General features: G+C 35.7%; 1 protein-coding gene across 1 annotated transcript in view; it reads left to right on the plus strand.

Annotated features, from left to right (window-relative positions):
• The window catches only part of LOC103316526 (epidermal growth factor receptor substrate 15-like 1), a 480,491-nt gene that overhangs the window by 433,040 nt on the left and 27,134 nt on the right, over positions 1-20,317 (plus strand). Inside the window, exon 12 of the mRNA XM_031926044.1 lies at positions 19,585-19,860. Within this exon, the coding sequence (XP_031781904.1) occupies positions 19,585-19,860 (276 nt within the window). The remainder of the gene's footprint in view (positions 1-19,584; positions 19,861-20,317) is intronic.

Consider the following 20,317-nt stretch of genomic DNA (forward strand, 5'->3'; position numbering starts at 1 on the left):
CACGTAGCTAGTAGCTATGCAAGCCCAGTTTACCGAGCTGCAGTAGAAACCACTGACGTAGAAAATAAAAATAGTGCAGTTAAATGTAAATCACTGTGCGACTGCACAGGACCTACTGAACCAGTATATCCGTGAGACAGAAATCGACATAGCCATCGTCTGCGAATAATACAGATACCTGGACAAACCATCGTGGGATATGGATAGTACTATTAAAGCGGCGATATGGGCATGCGGAGACGCTGCTTTCCAGGAAAAAATAACAAGACGTAATGAAGAGTTCGTACGCGCTAAGGTCGCAGACGTACACATATACAGCTGCTATGCTTCTCCTAACACGTCGATAGAACAATTCAGACATCTGTTGGACCGGCTAGTACAGCATGCTGTAGGGAGAAAACCGGTACTGATAGCAGGCGATTTCAACGCCTGGGCAGTAGAGTGGGGCAGCTAAAGGACGAACGAAAGAGGACGAGCGCTATTGGAAGCATTCGCTCTCCTTGACTTGGTCTTACAAGGAAAGGTACCCAACCCGAACTCACCGATTTTGATGATTTTCATATATGTTGTAGAACATAAAAAAATAAGAGACACGTATTTTTTTTTATCGGCTAATTTTCACTTTTAAGGGGTAAAAACCTCCCCTAAAGTTAACCCCCAAAAAGCGTTTTTTTTAAATATCTCGGCTTAAAATTAATATTTTTCAATGAAACAAATTGGAGGTTATTTCTTACAAAAAGAGCAAGTATTTCATGGTGATTTGAAGAGTATGAGTAGCATCCCCTATTTTTTAGGGGTTGAAAACATATATTTTTTGGCATAATTTGATAATAAAAATGTTTAAACCGACTAAAAAAAATTGGAAAAAATGTTTCTTAATAACAAAATTTAGTTGACGTCTTTCGGTGTTTTCATAAATATTACCCCTAAGGGGGTAAACCACCCCTAACATAAAATAACTGTAAATATGTAATTCAATACATAATATTTCGTAGAAAGTTTGTATATAGAGGTTTTCGAGGTCGCTCTTTGCAAATCTGATATCAGATTTTGAAAATTCAAAATGGCGGAACCAATGTGGTGGACGAAAATGTCGAAAAAAAATTTTAACTTTCATAAAAACTTGTTATAAATGTGTTATCTTTGTAGCCTGTACATGTGAACTAAAGAGCCTTAAACCCTAAACCCCTAAAGAACAAATAGGCTAAATGGTTGTGCTTTTTAACCAAACCACCTCACATTCCTAAATTTGTAAACAAGAAAATTCTGTGTGTGAAGCAGTTTTATAATTTCCGTAGAAATTGTTATCAGAATGTTATTGAAATTCCTTTATTGTAAATTCAACTTATAATGTATTTTTGTTTATAATATTAGAATATAATAATAATCTACAATCTTTTATCTTTTGCCATGGTGCATTTTTTGTATTGAGCATAAAATATATTATTTTACGATGTTTTTACAATAATGGTAGTCCTCATAAAAGTGTTTAAAGCACAATGCTTTTTTGCACCAACCACATCGTACAATTGCAATGTTTGTGCACCCTTCTATTTCACAATGTGTTGCACAAGACTTTCCAAAACTGAAATCTATAGGATTATCAAATTTATCTGGTTTTTCATTGACGTAACCGCTTTTATACCAGGAATATTTAAACGAATCTATATATCTCGGTGAAGACAGTTGGTTGTGAACCAATGATTGAAGTTTAATTATATTATTTCTCACATGTAAATTCATATCATGATCTATTAACATTACATTATCAGAAAATGTTCGGACAAAGTTTTTCCAAATACGGAATCCATAGACATCAAGTGGTTGTATTTTTCCTGTGGTTCCAGTTGGAATTTTTTTATGTTAATAATTTTATTTTGTGGCATTGTTTCTTCTATAACTTTGTCACAATGACCACTCCAAGAATCAAGTAATAGTATTGAGTGATGGCCTACATAGGGATAAAATATTTTTTCCAACCAGATTTTGAAGTGATCTGCAATTAAACGACTTACTAATTAACTGATCAACGATATTACAATGTAAAAATTGTTATTAGTTCCCTTACTTGTTGTTAATTTTCCAGATTTGGATGCTTCCACGTACACGTTTTCTGGTCTAAATATGTTTTGTTCTACAATAGGGCCAAACTTGCCACTTGGTTCCTTTAAAACAAGAAATAGCGGTGACAACAGTTGTCCAGTAGCTGATATTAGTGGCTGTATAGTATAACTATGCGTTGTTGCTGAAATTGACTGTACCAGACATTGCACTTGCTTTTCTCCTTCTACTGCTAATGTTCTTCTAGAATGCATTTCTAGCTGAAATCCGCTCTGATCTGTATTATACAAATTTTCGAGTCCAATCCTTGGTATACACGATTTAACGTCATCGATAAATGCTTCAGCTTTAGCCGTAAGTTCTGCACTACTTTCTAGTGTTTTTCTTGTTATGAACTTATTTATGTTCCTAGAAACTATTCGGTGTGCTTGCTTAAATTTGAGTAACCAATGTTTAGAAGCTTTGAATCTAATATCATCAAAACCAATTTCTTTTTTAGCTTGTAAGGCCCATCGAATTATATCTTCATCATGGATAATTGAACCACTGTCGAGAGCTGCTTGAAAATTATCCAGGGTATACTGACAAATTTGTGCTACTTTTTCTCTATACGTGCCACCTTTATTAATTGAATGAGCCCAACGACGTAGCTGACTAATAGATGATAATTTTTTGAATCTGTTTTGCACTGTTTTGAGACTTAAATTTTGCTTCGTTTTGCTACTTCTCCAAAATTCTACAGCTCTTTTTTTGTATTCAAAATCTAGTTCTTCATTATCTGCTGTACATTGATTTGTTGGTGCTATATCCGGATCAGGAAAATGATGTTGCACTTCATCTTCAATTATTTCCACATTATGGTCTTTATACTCTTCTTGAAAATCCAAAGAGTCATCAGTAATCATTTCTACATCGTTGAAATCATGTGTTGCATCTATTAAAATTTCTTTTATTTTTTCGGCCAACTCTGTTTCGTGATAATTCGTGACACTATCTGGTATGTTTAAAGCTTGAAAGTATGCTAATAATAAGTTTAGAACGTTTAACGGATTAATTTTCATTTTTCAATCTAAAATGAAAACAAGCGGTAAAATTTATACAAGCTGTGTTTTTGCATGTAAGGCACGACTGCTACATTTCTACCAGAATAAAACGAGTGAATGTAAATTGAATCAAATCATTAATTTATGCATTGGAGAAGAATTCTCGTTCCACTTTGTGATGTTCGGAAAACTCTATTTTTGGTTTTATTCAACTTTTATTCACTTTGAAATTGAATAATGTAAATCTATATAAAATCACTAAAGAAAATTTTCTACAACTGTATGATACCACTGACAAACAAAAAGACGTACTATTCGTACTTTCCGGCATCGAACTAGAATACCCACAAAACTCACTCACTGCCTAAAAAATAACACAGGCAGCTGAGGTAAACACTCGATGAAAACAATCTAAAAAAAGAACATACTGATTCGCACATATTGTCAACAACTTTTATGAGTGAAAGACATTTATCTGTGGAATTATCATTGAATGTACGATAACATTCATTAAACTAATGAATGCATATAAAATTCCCTTTCAATAACAACGTGTTCTTTAATTGCAAATGAAGTTCGAGTATTAATATTCTTTTATGTATTTTTACCAATAACAAAAATTATCATAGTAATATAATAATAATAAGAAGAAGAAGAAGAATAAGCATAATTGCAATAGCAATAATAACAGTAATACTGATAATAGCAATGATAATGAAAAATAATAATAATAATTATAATAATATTTATTATTAAATTTAGATTTTTTGATAAATTCATTAAATCGTATCAAATAGTATTATTATGGAATTCCAGACTGTAAATATTTTACTATAGATACAATAATCATTACTTCGAGAATTCATCTAAAAAACGTTTGGCTTACGAAATAATTGTAACAATGAAAAACTCCCAAGTTTGACAACATTAAATTTTATTACAAAACGCAAAAGAGTTTGATAAACTAATTTTATTAACCTATGTTTTTTCATTTGCAAAAAAGTGTGGACTTTTTGAATTTATAAAATTATATAATTATGCAATTTATGAAATACTTTATAATTTATGAAATTACTTTTGAAATTATGCTAATTTATAAAAGCAGAAAAATAAATAATCTTTGATTGAAACATAAAACGAGACGTTATTTGTTACATACAAAATGATAGAATAAAATATCGGTAATATGTCTATACTCGTGTCTACGGTAAAGCATAGGCCTTCGGCTTGTCTGGAGGTTAGGGGTTTGGAGTCGTTTGGTTAAAATGCACAACCATTTAGCCTATTTGTTCTTTAGGGGTTTAGGGTTTAAGGCTCTTTAGTTCACATGTACAGGCTACAAAGATCACACATTTGTAAACAAGTTTTTTTGAAAGTTAAAATTTTTTTTCGATATTTCCGTCCACCATATTGGATCCGCCATTTTGAATTTTCAAAATCTGATAACAGATTTGTAATCAGCGACCTCGAAAACCTCTATATACAAACTTTCTACGAAATATTATGTATTGAATTACATATTTACAGTTATTTTGTGTTAGGGGTGGTTTACCCCCTTAGGGGTAATATTTATGAAAACACCGAAAGACGTCAACTAAATTTTGTTATTAAGAAACATTTTTTCCAATTTTTTTTAGTCGGTTTAAACATTTTTATTATAAAATTATGCCAAAAAATATATGTTTTCAACCCCTAAAAAATAGGGGATGCTACCCTTACTCTTCAAATCACCATGAAATACTTGCTTTTTTTGTAAGAAATAACCTTCAATTTGTTTCATTGAAAAATATTAATTTTAAGCCGAGATATTTAAAAAAAACGCTTTTTGGGGGTTAACTTTAGGGGAGGTTTTTACCCCTTAAAAGTGAAAATTAGCCGATAAAAAAAAAATACGTGTCTCATATTTTTTTATGTTCTACAACATATATGAAAATCATCAAAATCGGTGAGTTCGGGTTGGGTACCTTTCCTTGTAGGTAGTATATACGAAATGCTCCTCAGACCGATGCTGCGGAACGTAAGTAACTGAGTTGAGTCCAGACTCCCTCACCCGTTGCAGAGAAACGTAGGTGTCGGGGTTGTGTCTGTCTAGAAGATGGCCGGTCGATGCTGCTCGAAGTAGACGACCCGGACGATGCTGCAGGAATCAGACGGCTGGACGATGCATAATAAAGAAGACGAGTTAGATCCTGAACCCCTAATCACCTTGGTAGATGGGGGATGTATGGAAATGTTAAACTTTAAAGGAGTAGCCAAAAAAAGGCTAGTTAACGGGACCCACGGAAGTATTGTTCAACAATGGTACCTGTGGGGAACCGGTGTCAGAGGGCTACTTGTACAGAGCTTGGTCTGCCTATGCGACAGAAAAAAAAACACACACATTGTTGAGAACAATAGGTTATATACAACAATAGGTTTGCGGTCTAGTAATATTACCGAAAATGTGTGTAGGGAATTTCCGTGCAGTAAATATCTAAGTAGAATTTTTCCGTGCAGTTATTTCCTATGTACAATTATTTTGTGTAGGGTGTAGGGTTATTTTTGTGCAGAGTTTATCCAGCGTCCGAATAATTATTTGTGTAGATATGCTGTTTTATTTTAAAATAATATATTCGAGAATATGAAATAACGAATGCTTTATGTATTTATGTATTTTACAAGATGTAATCTGCCGATTTGGTTCAGATAAAAGGGATGCCGCGAATAATTATTTATGTAGATATGCTGTTTTTTTTTAAGCCATTCAATTGTGAATGTAAAATTAGGAATGCTTTATGTATTTATGCATATCATAAGATGTTTTTAGTAGATTTGATCCAGATGAAAGAAATGCTGCGAATAATTTTTTGTGAGGATATGTTTTTTTTTTTAAGCTATGTGTTTGTGAATATAATATGATGAATGCTTTATGTATTTATGCATATCACAAGATGTAATCTGCAGATTTGATCCTGAACAATGGGATGCTGCAAATAATTTTTTTTGTAAATATGCTCTTTTTTTGTTTCGTTGTTTCTTTCTTTCTTACTTTCCTTTGCCGTATCTCTCTTGTGAGCTGCTAGTCGAGCTACTTCTCGGCCTCTTCGCCCTTGCGCTTGAGAGTACAGCATCTCTTATAAGCTGACCTTGTGCGTGTCTTCTCGCTTTCTCCCCTACCTCGTGATAATATTCATTATAATCAACGCCATGTTCGCAAGCTTTATCTTTATTATCTTTTTCTTCGTGCCTTTCCTTTAACTGTGTCACTAAATTTTTGAGTTTTCGAGTCCATTTTGCGATGCCTTCTGTGCTCGTTGGTGTGGACTGACAATCCACGATTAGGTCATCTACTTCCTTTTCTAGCTTCGTAATGTGCTCCTCTTCTTCCTTACGAGTCTTTATTACTTCCTGCCTGTACTGCCTGTAATCTGCTATTTGTTGAGTTGACGTATTAGTGCCCGTGCTTCTCGCAGTGGCCTTACTTGCCAAACTATCCATACTGCTCGTTCTTGATCCCATAGATTCTCCTTTTAGGCGAAGCCCTGTTACCTCTAAGAGGGACATACCTCTCTTCTCTATTTTGCCTATGTATATTTTTTTTTTTATTTTTTTGTTTCTCTCGGAGAAATAGGTATTAGGGAAAATCTTAGAAAGACCATAGAATGACCTTGTTTATGGAGTCGTCGAAACAGCCCTATCCCCAATGTCAGCTGTGTGTCGGATTCACACCGACTAAACCCACCCACCTTACGGCCAGGTAAAAAAACACCTAGCCGTAAAAAGTAACGTCTTCTTTGCCTTTATTGACCCTCGGTAAAGGTGCCCAGCTCTATCTTTCATGCCCCTGAACCCCGCGGTATCAATGTCAAGCAATGCTCCGTGGGGGGGCGAAAGGCTTTTGCTTGCTTCTGGTTGATGTGGTCGTCATTACTATATTCATCCTTTATTGTCTGCGTCGCACACACGTACATACTCAACCACTTCGTCTTCTTCTTCGTCTTTCCTGACTTTTTTGAGAACGTCTGCTGCATAGTTGCTGACTGCGCTCCATCCATCTTCTAAAGTCAGCATAGTCGTCATAATCGACTCAAGAGTTACTCTAATCTAAAGATAACTCTCAAGTTCTTCTCGCTCCTGATGATATCGTGAGCACTCGCAAAAGATGTTCTCAACATCCTCTGTTGCATTCGAACATATTGGGCATTTCGGACAGCCATCTAGTTTGCAGGTACGCCGATGCAGCTACCGATGCGGCAACCGATGCAGATACTCCGGGAAACATCCGTGCCCGCTCAAAAACTGCGTGAGGTAGTAGTTAACTTCTCCATGTCTTCTTCCAACCCAGTTTTGTCTATTTGGTATAAGGCCATGAGTCCATCGCTCCTTGCCACTAGCGTTCCATCTTGTTTGCCATTCAGCCATTGTCTTCTTTCTTGCGGTATCCCAGCTCTCCTTCTGGCATTTGTCATTCGATCGTCTCCTAGCTTCGAATACGTCCTTTCTTTTCAACGCTAAATAGTCAATAGGCGGCATGCCTGCTATAATGCAGACAGCATTGTCCGATATCGTACGGTAAGCGGACGCCACTATTAGTGCATTTTGCCGGTATACGGTAGTCAATTTTCGTGCATACGATTTTATCCGCATCGAATCTGCTCATATTGGGGCTCTGTATAGCATAATCGATTGGGTTATACTGGCTAAGAGTAACCTTCGCTTCTGAGTTGGCTCTCCTACATTTGGCATCAATCGTGATAGAGCAGCGTCAACTTTTGCTGCTAACTATTTCTAGATGCTGTTTAAAATTTAGTCGCATCGAGTGTGATGCCCAAGTAATTGATGGTTGGTTAAGAAACGATCTCATGTCCACGTACCATCAGTGTAATTTCCTCCATCTTCTTCCTACTAGAAATGAGAATAACTTTCGTTTCGTGACTAGCTAGTTTCAGACCTGTCTCTGTTAGCCATTCGTGCATTATACGGGTAGACTTTTCAGCTATGTCTGTCACCTCTTCTTTATATTTGCTACTACCTTTACTGCTATGTCGTCGGCGAATCCCACGACTGTTGCTCCTTCAGGTAATCGTAGTTTTAGTACCCCGTCGTACATGATGTTCCAAGTCAGTGGGCCAAGTACTGACCATTGGGGGACGCCTCCTGTAACTTCATAGGTCTTGGTACCGTCCTCAGTGTCATATAATAAGATTCTGTCCTTTAAGTAGTCGAACATCATCCTTCTTATTTATAAGGGCACATCCTGCTTCCAGAAATCAGAGATAATAACAATGTAATAGTCGAATCAACAAATGGAAAATTAATAGTAAAACATAAGTATAAATTAGAGAAATTTTTTAAATAAAAACCTCAGTCAAACTCCGTTGTTTTTTTTTATTACAGAGAGATGGTCCGGACAGTTTCACTGGCGGCGGTCTTATGCTCTCATGGGTACCATTCTCTCGAGGTAAGGATGAGGACACTAACGCCACTAACGCAAAATCCAGGAATATATTATTAATATATGGGTGAGGTAAAGATCGAGAGAGTAAAATGGAGAATAGTAGTCACCCTGGATTTCAGCAAGTGGAATGATCCAATAACTTGGAGAGAAAAACAAATGTTTACAAAATGATTACAACCTGCAACGATCAGCTAAGTAAACAAGAATGCAACGAATTTATTTTAATTGATAAGTTCAACTTAGGAATGAAAACATTGAAATCACTACAAGAAGACCTTCATATATTCTTTGCAACGTCATCAGTTATTCCTGACAACAGCTTTACTTCATATACTCACGCCTTAAATAAGCGTGGAGCTCCGTTTGAGTTTATCGGTTGGACCAGTTGACAGCTCTTCGGAACTATAGACGCAGGGGACAGAGTTCAGCTGAACCAGGACGTGGACAGACTATATGAGAGGACGGCTAACATGTCAATAATGATTATAGTCCGTGCGAGTTCGCACTACTAGCGAGACCAACGCCATCCACACTGAGAACGCGTAAGCTAGCTTTATCTACCAAGTTCACTCCGTACTGGAGCAAGCTCAGTAGTACTGATGAATGGCTATATTCGGTCATCAAACCGATTCAAATGCGTATCATATGTAATGATGAACGCAAGGCCGAATTGACAATAAATGGGACAGGTATATTTACGCTACGTGGACGGCGTTATGGTCACACCAGGTAAAACATACCGTATGGCGTATACGTTATAGAAGCAAATGAGACCTATCTGTATAACCCAGGACTTAAATTTGACTTAGCATTTTTAACCTCTAGCATCACGAAGACTTATGATTTTTTTAACGAGGTTCCGAACATTAAAAACGCGGAAAAACAACTAATTCGCAAATGGGCGGAAAGTGAGGACGCTATCACGCTTCAGCAACTCGAAGATAAATTTACAGAGATTGCAGCTCAAAAGAGAGAGAAATACCTACACACATATTACGTCTCTTCGGCGGCGATATGCCCGTTAATTGTAATCGCTTTAATAATCGTTGTGCACAAGTATTGTTGCCATATAATAGTATACAGTTTTTGCGTCCCAAAAAGTAAACGCAGTCACAAGAATAAGGCCAAGATAATTGAGCATACTAAGGACGGAAACCTTGAGTTACCAACAGCTAGACCTCCCTTACTCGTGTACTCAGACAGTCCTGGATTCTTACATAAAGACGGACATAAGACAGAGAGCGGACAGTTGATGGGACTTACTACTATTCCACGGACAAACGTGACATCTCGGACGTCTAAACATGTCCGAGCGGACTACTAACGATTACGTAGATAGACAAACATTTTTTTTTTATTTTAGGCAATTTATTAGGATAGGTTGAAGAAAAATCATCGTAAAAACAAGTAATACGATAATTAATTTTTTTTTATTCATATAATAAATCCAAAATATGCAGAGAAATAAATTTTGTAATAGTATTAAGCGCATATAGTAATAAACTTGACGGACGAACAGATGAATCTTCAGTAAAGAGACAACGGGACGTCCCCAGCAAGTGGCGATCCAGTGGTTAACGATATATAGGAAAACAACTGACATACAGGACAAGGAGATTCTGAGAGACCTTAACCTCCACGGAAAAGCCTTCAGTTGACACAAACTGGAACTCTTCTGACAAGAAGAGTCGGTCCAAATGCCAGTCGTAAAAAGGGAGGTCGAAACAACCCTGAAGCCTCTCATTCATATAACGGTCGTCGGCCCGGAAAGCGCGTAACGTACTTCAATGCATGAACTGCGAACGAACAATAAAGGAATTGTGAATAAATACACGACCGTACAGAAGCAATATTATTACTGTAAACAAAAATAACTACTACTTACGTTCACGCACTTCCACCTTCCACCGGGACAAAACCTCTTATAACAACGAACCATTGTAACGATTAAACGACAAATAACAGAACGTTTGATCAGAATAATGTACTAACTATGACTGTTGCGACGAGAAAAAATCAGAAATCGGAAAATATATTTACCGATCTGAGCAGACAAAAATCGTGAAACTCAACATTGAAATTAGAATCCTCCAAAATCGTACGCATAAAATCGAGTAATGCGGGGCATAATAAATTTTTTTTTCTGTCATTTAATAAATTATTCAAGGATGTATTAAACTATTATGTATTAAAATATTATTATTATAGTCAGTTGGAAAAACAAATTTTTATGACAATTCAATAATTATTAACGAAGTTACTGTAGTTCAAATAAACTGGAAGTTTTTAAATTATGTATAGGCAGACTATGCTTAATTGACACATTTGAGAGAAAAATAATAAATTTTACATTGCAGGTTTGTTCATAATAAGCTTATAAACAATGGTTTGCAACTTTCGTTTTTAAGTATAATTCTATACCCTAAAGAACGGTGAAGTATCAGAATTTGAAAAATTTTAATAATTAAAGAGTTTTTGTGAATTGTTGCTAAATTGTTAGTTGAACATAACAATTATTAATAATTTATATCGTTTAGCATTGATAATACTAGTATACGCCGCAAAAAAAGAACAAACGTCAATGTAAATTCAAAGAAATTGTAAAGCGACAACTTTTATACAAAATGTTGAAAATGTAGGTAGCACAAAAACTAAAGTCGATAATCCAGTAAGTGCTGCCATCGCTCGAATTAAACACGACATACAGAAGATGCACAACTTTTGAATTCCAAGTTGCAACGCATACAAAAATGAAGTGAAGTGGAAAGTGCATTGGCCAGCGAAATGCTGACCTAAGCACTTTGCGGTTGTACGATTTAGCTAAGCTACATATTCCAGTAAACGTTGTAATCGAACATCGTATGCATCGCTGTCACTGGAAAGTGTAAAATTTTGTTTTTACCAAACTGAACAAATTAGATAGCTTTCGATGAGTAATAAATTTTAATAGAAAAAATAAAGGTCAATGAATGAAAAAGAGAAAATGTTAAACAAATGATATTTGATTAGTTTGGCTAATCAATAACTATTCAATAACTAGTAAACTATTGAATACTAAGTGTAAGTAACAATGAGTAGAGGATAAATTCATATGAAAAGAGATCTCTTATTAGAAAAATTGTCTATTTCAACAATGAGTCGCGGTAAAATTCAACATGAAAAATCATCTTTACAAAATAAATTATTTATTTCAACAATAAATTCAGGCAAAATCCGATGAGGAAAATTAGTAGCCAATTGTGTCCACGTCGTTCCTGAGTAACGCTGAAGATAGGATAAAAATTCGCTTACGAAAACATCCCAAGAACTGAATAGAATCCAAAAAAATGGTGGTGTCTTTGGGCACCTACATTCAAATCTGTACATAATAAAAGTGAGAGGCAAGGGGACTCACTCTAATTAAGCACCCCGAAAAGTGAGAGGCAAGGGGACTCACTCTAATCAAGCACCCCGAAAAGTGAAAGGCAAGGGGACTCACTCTAATCAAGCACCCCGAAAAGTGAAAGGCAAGGGGACTCACTCTAATCAAGCACCCCAAAGGGAACACAATCCTATTATGTCCACGTCGTTGTTCCTGGGTAACGCTAAAGTTAGGATATAAATATGGACTTCACATAACATTTGATATTGCATTTTAGCACTTTTGACCTTACAAAATGGCTTTAAAGTCAGCAAAGCATAATCACATTTTAAGTCAATTATTCTCTTTATTACAATAACAAAATGATAATTCTACGAAAAAATTGAAAGGAAAACAATCTTAGGCTAATACTTCTTATTTGACCTTGAATTGACCTTCTCAAGGTCACTAAGGCAAACTTGAAATGTCATTTCCGACGTAATTTTTTCCGTTAAAATAGAGGTTCCTATTTTAAAAAATCACAATTACCCTCAAATGACCTTGAAAATCGAGTTCAAGGTCATAGGTGTTTGTGTCATTCGATGGCCCCCTTTACCCCCTTCAACTTTTGTTCAGGTCATTTTTCGTTAAAATTAGTTTTTCCATGGTTTTTTGTCGTGGTCCGATTAAAATGAAACACCCTGTATATATATATATATATATATATATATATATATATATATATATATATGACGAAGAGTATTTTTATTAAAAAGGCAAAAAAATTTTATAAAAAAAGTATATTTATATCTATAATGAAAATTGCTTCCCTGAGAAGCTATGAATTAATTAATTTGTGATAAAAACCCAAAAATTACTAATATTGACATCTTTTGCTCTCTACCATTTTGGTATGAAGTTATTTAAAAATCTGAAAAAATTCAGGTGCATTGGAAACTGTTTCTGAAACATATTTACCGCGAGTCTAAGGAGAAAAAAAATTGTTGATCTTCGATTTGACAGAGAACCACCCATATATATATATATATATATATATATATATATATATATATATATATGTGTGTGTGTATGTGTGTGTGTATATGTGTGTGTGTGTGTGTGTGTGTGTTTTACATGTTGTATCTCATTTTTCGCCTATTTTCAATGATTTGTAGCTCATAAGGGATGCACTTTTTAATAAAACTACCTAGATACTTTTTTTGTGAAATTTTCCGAATTTTTTAATAAACTTATGTAGAAAACAAACATGATATAATGGCTAATAAGTGGTTTTACATGCAAATTTGACTTTTATAACCTAGTACATTTCATGTTTACCGATACATATATCCGATGCGAGAATATATATAACTATACATTTTTATAACAAATATTTAGATATTATAATAAAAATATATAGTGAGCGTTCGTGGCTCAGTTGGTTAAGATGCACGTCTGAGCCGTCCGAAACACGTTCACTAAAGGGCTCGTAGGTTCGATTCCCGGTGAAGTTACTCGGATTTTTTCTGAGCTTTTTTCAACGGAAAATTACCAAAGACTCTGGCTGTTTCGAGGCAGGTTTTACCCTGGAATTTTCCTTGTGTAATTTCGGGTTTTCCTTGTCTCACAGGCGAAAGGCTGGGCGAATGCGAAACAGTGGTAGGGACCGAAGGTAAGGCAAGGAATTAAGGTAGCTAACCCGATGCATTAGGCAGAGAGCGCTGGCCTTACCGGTGTGAAGCTGGTCTAATACGAGACCTTCTCCGGGGAAAGCTACACTGAAAGACGGACCCGATGCCTTCTCGGGGGCAGAGAGTGCTGGCTTAACCAGCTAGGTGTGTGTCTAAAAATATGGTCCTCACCAGAGAAGTCTTTCAGGGTGGAAAAATATAGGTATGAGATATAGCCTTATAGTGAGGTAAAACAAGAGATTAGATTGGGTACTACTTCCACACAGAGGTGGTGGAAGGCCCCCGGCAGCTGCGCCGGTAATGTAAAGAAAAAAAAAAAATTTATAATACATTATTAAAAGTATATAATTTATTGTAATGTTTGTTTGAAGCAACAAGAGTATTTTTTACACAAAGTAAATGATTACTCAAAGGTTTTCATCGTTTCATTTTCACAAACACATAGTTTAAAATAACATCTGCAGAAATAATTATTTGCAGTATCCCTTTGATATGGACCGAATCGGCAAATTACATCTTGTGATATGCACGAATAGATACAGGGTTCGTCATTTCAAATTCACAAAGACATAGCATTAAAAAAAAGATCGCATCTGCAAAACTTATAATTTGCAGTATCCCTTTTATCTGAACCGAATCTGCAGATTATATCTCGTGATTATAATCTTTTGATATTGGAAAAAATGATACAGTTAATCTATCAAACATTCTAATCAATTGTTATCGCATTTTTTTTTTTTTTTTTACATGGCATTTGGAACTCGAAAGTTCATCGCCTCATCTACGCAAGCCTTCCACGCTGCCCTATCTTGTGTCAACCTCACCCAAGATGCACCTCTCCGATCGACACCCACCCGTCCTATTTCTACTAGATCCGCTTTTACGTTGTCCTCCCATCTACGTCTAGGTCTACCTAGAGGTCGCGTTACCATCGGCCTGCCCTTCATGACACGCGCTGCCGTACGGTATTCTCCCATTCTCGCTACGTGCCCTGCCCATCCCAATCTGCGCGATTTTATTATTCTGTTAATATTTGGTGACGCGTACAGATTGTGTAACTCATCATTGTGTAGTCTCCTCCATTCCCCGGTTTCCTCATCTTTCTGCGGCCCGTATATTTTTCGCAAGACTTTATTTTCAAATACCCTAAAACGGTTGTCCGCCTGCTTAGTGAGAGCCCACATTTCGCACCCGTACGGAACCACCGGCAGTATTATTGTCCTGTATATTCTTATTTTAACGTTTTTAGACAACAGCCTCGACTTCAGTAAATTACTCACGGCGTAGAAGCAAGCATTACCCGAATGGAGTCTCTTATTTATTTCGACATTAATCTCGTTTCTATCATTTATGGTCGTACCCAGATATCTGAATTCGCTAACCTTTTCTAAAGTAAAATTCCCAACTCTGAGATCTTCCTCCCCTCTGCAGATGCCTAGCTTATCCACAATCATGTACTTTGTTTTTGATTCACTCACTTCTAACCCTGTATACTCCACCGCTTTTATGAGGATTTCCGCGTTTCTTGCTACCGTTTCCCTACAATCCCCCAGTATATCCAAATCATCTGCGTAGCCTAGTATCTGCGTTGTTCCATTCAGCGTTGCGCCCAGCTGGCTAACCTGCATTTTTCTAACGGCATACTCTAACGTTAAGTTGAACAGCACCATAGAGAGCCCATCCCCTTGTTTTAAACCATCGCGTATCATGAAGGGTTCTGATACATTACCGCCTACTCGGACCTTTCCCGTGCTTCCGTTCAGACATATTTCAATTAATCTCACGAGTTTTTTCGGCACACCGAGAAGTACTAGAATTTGCTACATTTTGCTTCGCTTAATAGAGTCGTACGCTTTTTTAAAATCTATAAATAGTTGGTGTATGGTTTCGCAAAATTTCCACTTTTTCTCTAACAACTGTCTTATGGTAAACATTTGATCGCTCGTCGATCTGTTGCGCCGAAATCCGCACTGATAATCTCCTACTTATCTTCCGCGAATGGAGTGAGTCTAGCTTGTATTACGTTTGACAGAACTTTGTAGCACGTTGCTAAAAGTGAAATACCCCTATAGTTATTGCAGTCTGTCTTATCCCCCTTTTTAAAAATCGGTATAATGATAGATTCTTTCCAATTTTCGGGTATTGTTTCATTTTTCCAGATGGCACATACTAGTTTATAGATTTTGAAAGTGAGCTCGACGCCCCCATATTTGAGTAACTCAGCTGGTATAGAGTCATTTCCCGCGGCTTTGTTGTTTTTTAGTTTTTGAATCGCGGCCTCTACTTTTTGGTAGCTCGGTTCCTCCACGTGGGGTTCAGCAGTGTGAATTTCGTCCCCTAATTCTTCGCTATTTTCGTGCACGTTTAATAATTTATCGAAATAATTTTTCCACAGCGACAGTAATTCGTTGTCATTTGTTACGAGGTCCCCGTTTTCGTCCTTCATCAATTGCGCTCTACTCCTAAAACCCTTTCTGATGGCGTTAATCCCTCTGTACATTTCGCGGGGGTTATTTTCCTTACTGTTAGTTTCTATTCTCCTAACAAGATTCTTTTGATACTCCCGCTTCTTATTTCTGTAGATCGCGCTCGTCTGTTTCCTTACGTTAGAATACTCTTCTACGGTCCTATCGCTTCTATTTTGTAAGCTATCTAATTTAGCCTTTTTTCGCCTTTCAAACCAGAGTTCGCACTCTTCGTCAAACCATGGTTTGCTCTTTGGCTTTTTCTTTTTACCCAGTACTTTGTTCGCGGCCTCTTTTACCGTTTTTTCGATGTCCCCCCATAAGCTATTCGGTTCGTCATTCCCCTCCGGCGATGTGTTTGCTTCTTCAAGTGCCTGAAACCTGTTATTAATTTCTATCTGGTACCTAATTCGCTCTGTTCTATCTCGTAGTTTCTCAATATCTTAGCTTTCTACCTTGTTTGCTCGCTTACTATTTTGATTCGCTACTAGTCTAGCTCTTAATTTGGCTACTACTAGGAAGTGGTCCGAGTCGCTATCAGCCCCTCTGTAAGCCCTTACGTCAAGAACATTAGTATGACGTCTTTTTTCAATGAGGAAATGATCAATTTGGTTCTGTATGGCCCCGTCCGGCGATGTCCACGTTGCCTTGTGTATGTTCTTGTGTTATCGCATTTTACTAATATAAAATTTAACATTGCATGGGCAAATATTAAATAGCAACTGGAAAATGTAGCAAAAACACCGCAATCATAATAATTAGTCTGATTCTGTACTTGTTCAAAAGATGTGCGTAAATTATCTTTATTTTTACCACAAACAAATCCAGTGTCTGTCTGTACTTAAACAAGAAAAAAGTATTTGAATATATTCTTTATGGCTATCAATAGGTTGAACATTAGACAACCTCTGAAAATTAACTGTGGATTGCATATCAAAAATCGAGTAAAATTTTAAAATGTTGTTGAATTAAAGTATATGGTTATCATTTAATTGACCTTTAGAATTAGATTAATTTCCAATTCCTTTTAAAATAAGTACATCTATAGTATCATTAATGTAATATATCTTGTCGTACAACAGCAAATAATCTTTTTTGTATTTTCATTTTTATTAGGTTTTTGTGCACTAATTAATTGGTTTAAGCGATTTGCAGCATACATTTTTCTTCTTGTGTCACATCGACAGTAACGAATGGACGTAGAAAACTATAAAATTTTGATACATAACAAAATTACGTCAATGTTCTCGCCAGTGATAAATAACTATATGTATAGATAACTTTTTTGATAATATAAAAATTTCACGTTGCTTACTAAATAATACTGAAACTAATCTAAAATTTCATGATCTTCATTTTCAAGAATCAGTGATTGAATAATCAATTTAACTTGGCGGCAAAAATTTAGTAAAATTAAAATTCGAAAAAATTAAAGCATGAAAGGCAAAAATTATAAAACTGAAATTATGAAATCAAACAATTTCTAAAACGAAAGTGTCGAATTGAAATATTACGAAATATAAAATAACAAGAGTTTAGATAATTTTTGTTTTAAGGTTAAAATTAAAAATTTATTTTTTTAACTGTCATAGTTTTTTAATATTTGCAGTTTCAAAATTTTACCTTTTATCATAAATCAATGCGTCATTTTTGTGTTCCAAATCTTTATTATTTAAAATTTTTACTTCTTCTCCTGTTAGGAATTGACATTAGGAAAAAGGATCTTAACAAAACTCGAATTTTATCACTATTGCAATATATATTTTAACCGAGCTACGTTAGGAGTGAGGTGAATCGCGCTAGTTGTGTATTATTTTATTATTATTTTTGTTTGATATTTCTATTATTATAAATTTATGGAATATATATATATAGTTTAAACTGGAATCAATGTTTAAATATAACGATCTAGCGTTAGCGAGTTGCTGGTTACTTTTTTTGTCCGCTGCTAACTTTTTTTCCCGCTGCCGACTTGTTTTGCCCACTGCCAACTTTTTTTGCCTACTGCCAACTTTTTTTGTCCGCCGTTAAAAAAGAACTAGTCGTATACGCCTGCTTAATAGGTACGAAAAAGCGAAAATCGTGCATGCGAAAACAGTGTATTGTGTACCAAGGGCGCAAAGTAAGCTTTTTAGAACGTTCATAAACCGCAGACTATGATATCCGAGTACTTTGATATCCACATGAGGTCAAAAAGTTTGCTTAGCCCTTAGTGCACACCGTAGAATCGGTAAATATTGATGGAAAAAAGATCATTTTCTATGAAGAATTAAAAAAAATTGTCTTGGTTGAAATAATATAATTTTATTAAATATAACAATGAATTTGTTAATAACAAACTACCTGAGTACTTTTGGGCATTCCACCCTCAAAATTCGTATTCAGGGGACAAAAATACATAGAATTAACCTTGGTGATGCCTTGGCCATTTAAGTCCGACGAAAACTGTCTCTGCCCCTAGACTAAGGCTCCTGATAGGGTAGACAGTATCAACGTTGCCACTTAGGATTATCTTAAGTATTATACCATATCCATGTTCATTGACCACAGAAATCCCCGAGTAACGTGTTTCAACTAATTATGTTTCCAATCCCAACAAATCTCCATGAGACGACGTTGATACTGTCCACCCTGGGCACTAGGTACCTCGAGGAGCGTTGCATTTAGGATATTCATTTTCTGTGACCACAAAAATCCCCGAATAGAAAAACTGGACTTATCAATATTCACGAAGTACAATTTTATTCTCTTTTAGGTAAATATCAAGCAATTCACTTTTATTAATTTTTTTAATAACTATTAGAAAAAACTAAAATCTCTCTCTCTCTCTCTCTTTCTCTCTTGTTTGCGCATCTTTCGAAACTGGCAATATGCATTCAAGCTACTGTATATATTATGCGATTGAAATACCAATAAATATTGCAGATCAATTTTATTCAGTAAACCACATGTGACTGATACGTTTTTCCGAACACCACTTGATCTTGATAATTAGTATATATTTTGGTAAAAATGTGTTAATAATGAAACAACGCGGTGCAGCGAAGTCTTACAGTGTATACCTTCTCTTACTAAATCTGCTCAAAATATAATATTATTCTACACTCAATCGAAATGGCTAATTTTTGTGCAAATTCCATTTGCAGGAAAAAATTAAAAAAAATTTTCTGAATTTTTCTAAACTTTGAACATTTTAAAAGTTTTGACTCCGCTTTATAGGCTCAAATAGTGTCATTTCGGTCAAAAGTGGAATAAAACATTTATGCAAAATGGGACGTAGGTAGATTTTTCCTTGGCTGATTACTGCCCTCGTGAGCATATTTTTCCCTCGGGTAATTACTGCACAGGTAAAATCTGCTACGTTTGCCCCTTGCTGCATAATGTACTATTATGAAAATAATGTTTCATATTGATTACATATCCACAGTAGTTAGTGATGAATTGATTTAGTTACGTTCTTATATCTAGATTTCCATGTTACAAATATTAGCAAGTTTATTGGTATTTAGCACAATTTTTTAAAAATATATTTTTTTCCTAACATTAGGATCCTTTTGGTGATGATCCATTTGCTGCGTTACATGCTCCAACACGATCTGACAGTCCTAGTCCAGCGCTGCCACCAAAAAAAACTAAGTTACCACCACCACGACCAGCACCACCCCGACCAATGCAAGGCCCTCAATTATCTTCAACGTCGACAGTACCAGGATCAGCTTTTGTTGCTTCGCATTCAGATCCTTTTGCTGAAAAAGCTGTTTCTTTTCATACTGACACAACAGATTCATTTGAATTCGCAGATTTTGCTAATTTTGACTCCAAGGTTAGTTATATCAACTATTTATTTTAACACAAAATTTACAATAATATTAATTAAAGGCATAATTATAATGTTACACCAAACTTTAAATTTTTTTATTTACAACAAAAACTTAATTGTGTTAGTCGTGTGATGACTGTCAACGAACGAATCATTTAATGGTTATTATATTTAAGAGTCAACATGGAAGACGATTTAAACCTCGAGAGAGAGAGAGAGAGAGAGAGAGAGAGAGAGAGAGAGAGAGAGAGAGAGAGAGAGAGTTGAGTTCAGTTGAGATGAGTTGAGAGTGGGAACGAGAGAGAGAGAGAGAGAGAGAGAGATACTACGATGATCGCGCCGCGGCCGACAAGCGAGATTCGAGTCGCGAGCACGCGTAGGAGAGATAGAGACAGCGATAAAGGATAGCACTACGTTAGAAGCGAGAACTTCGGGACGAGCGCTATTGCAAGGTTATTCG

Source organism: Nasonia vitripennis, assembly GCF_009193385.2.
Source record: "Nasonia vitripennis strain AsymCx chromosome 3 unlocalized genomic scaffold, Nvit_psr_1.1 chr3_random0007, whole genome shotgun sequence".
In the NCBI taxonomy this organism is placed as follows: Eukaryota; Metazoa; Arthropoda; class Insecta; order Hymenoptera; family Pteromalidae; genus Nasonia; species Nasonia vitripennis.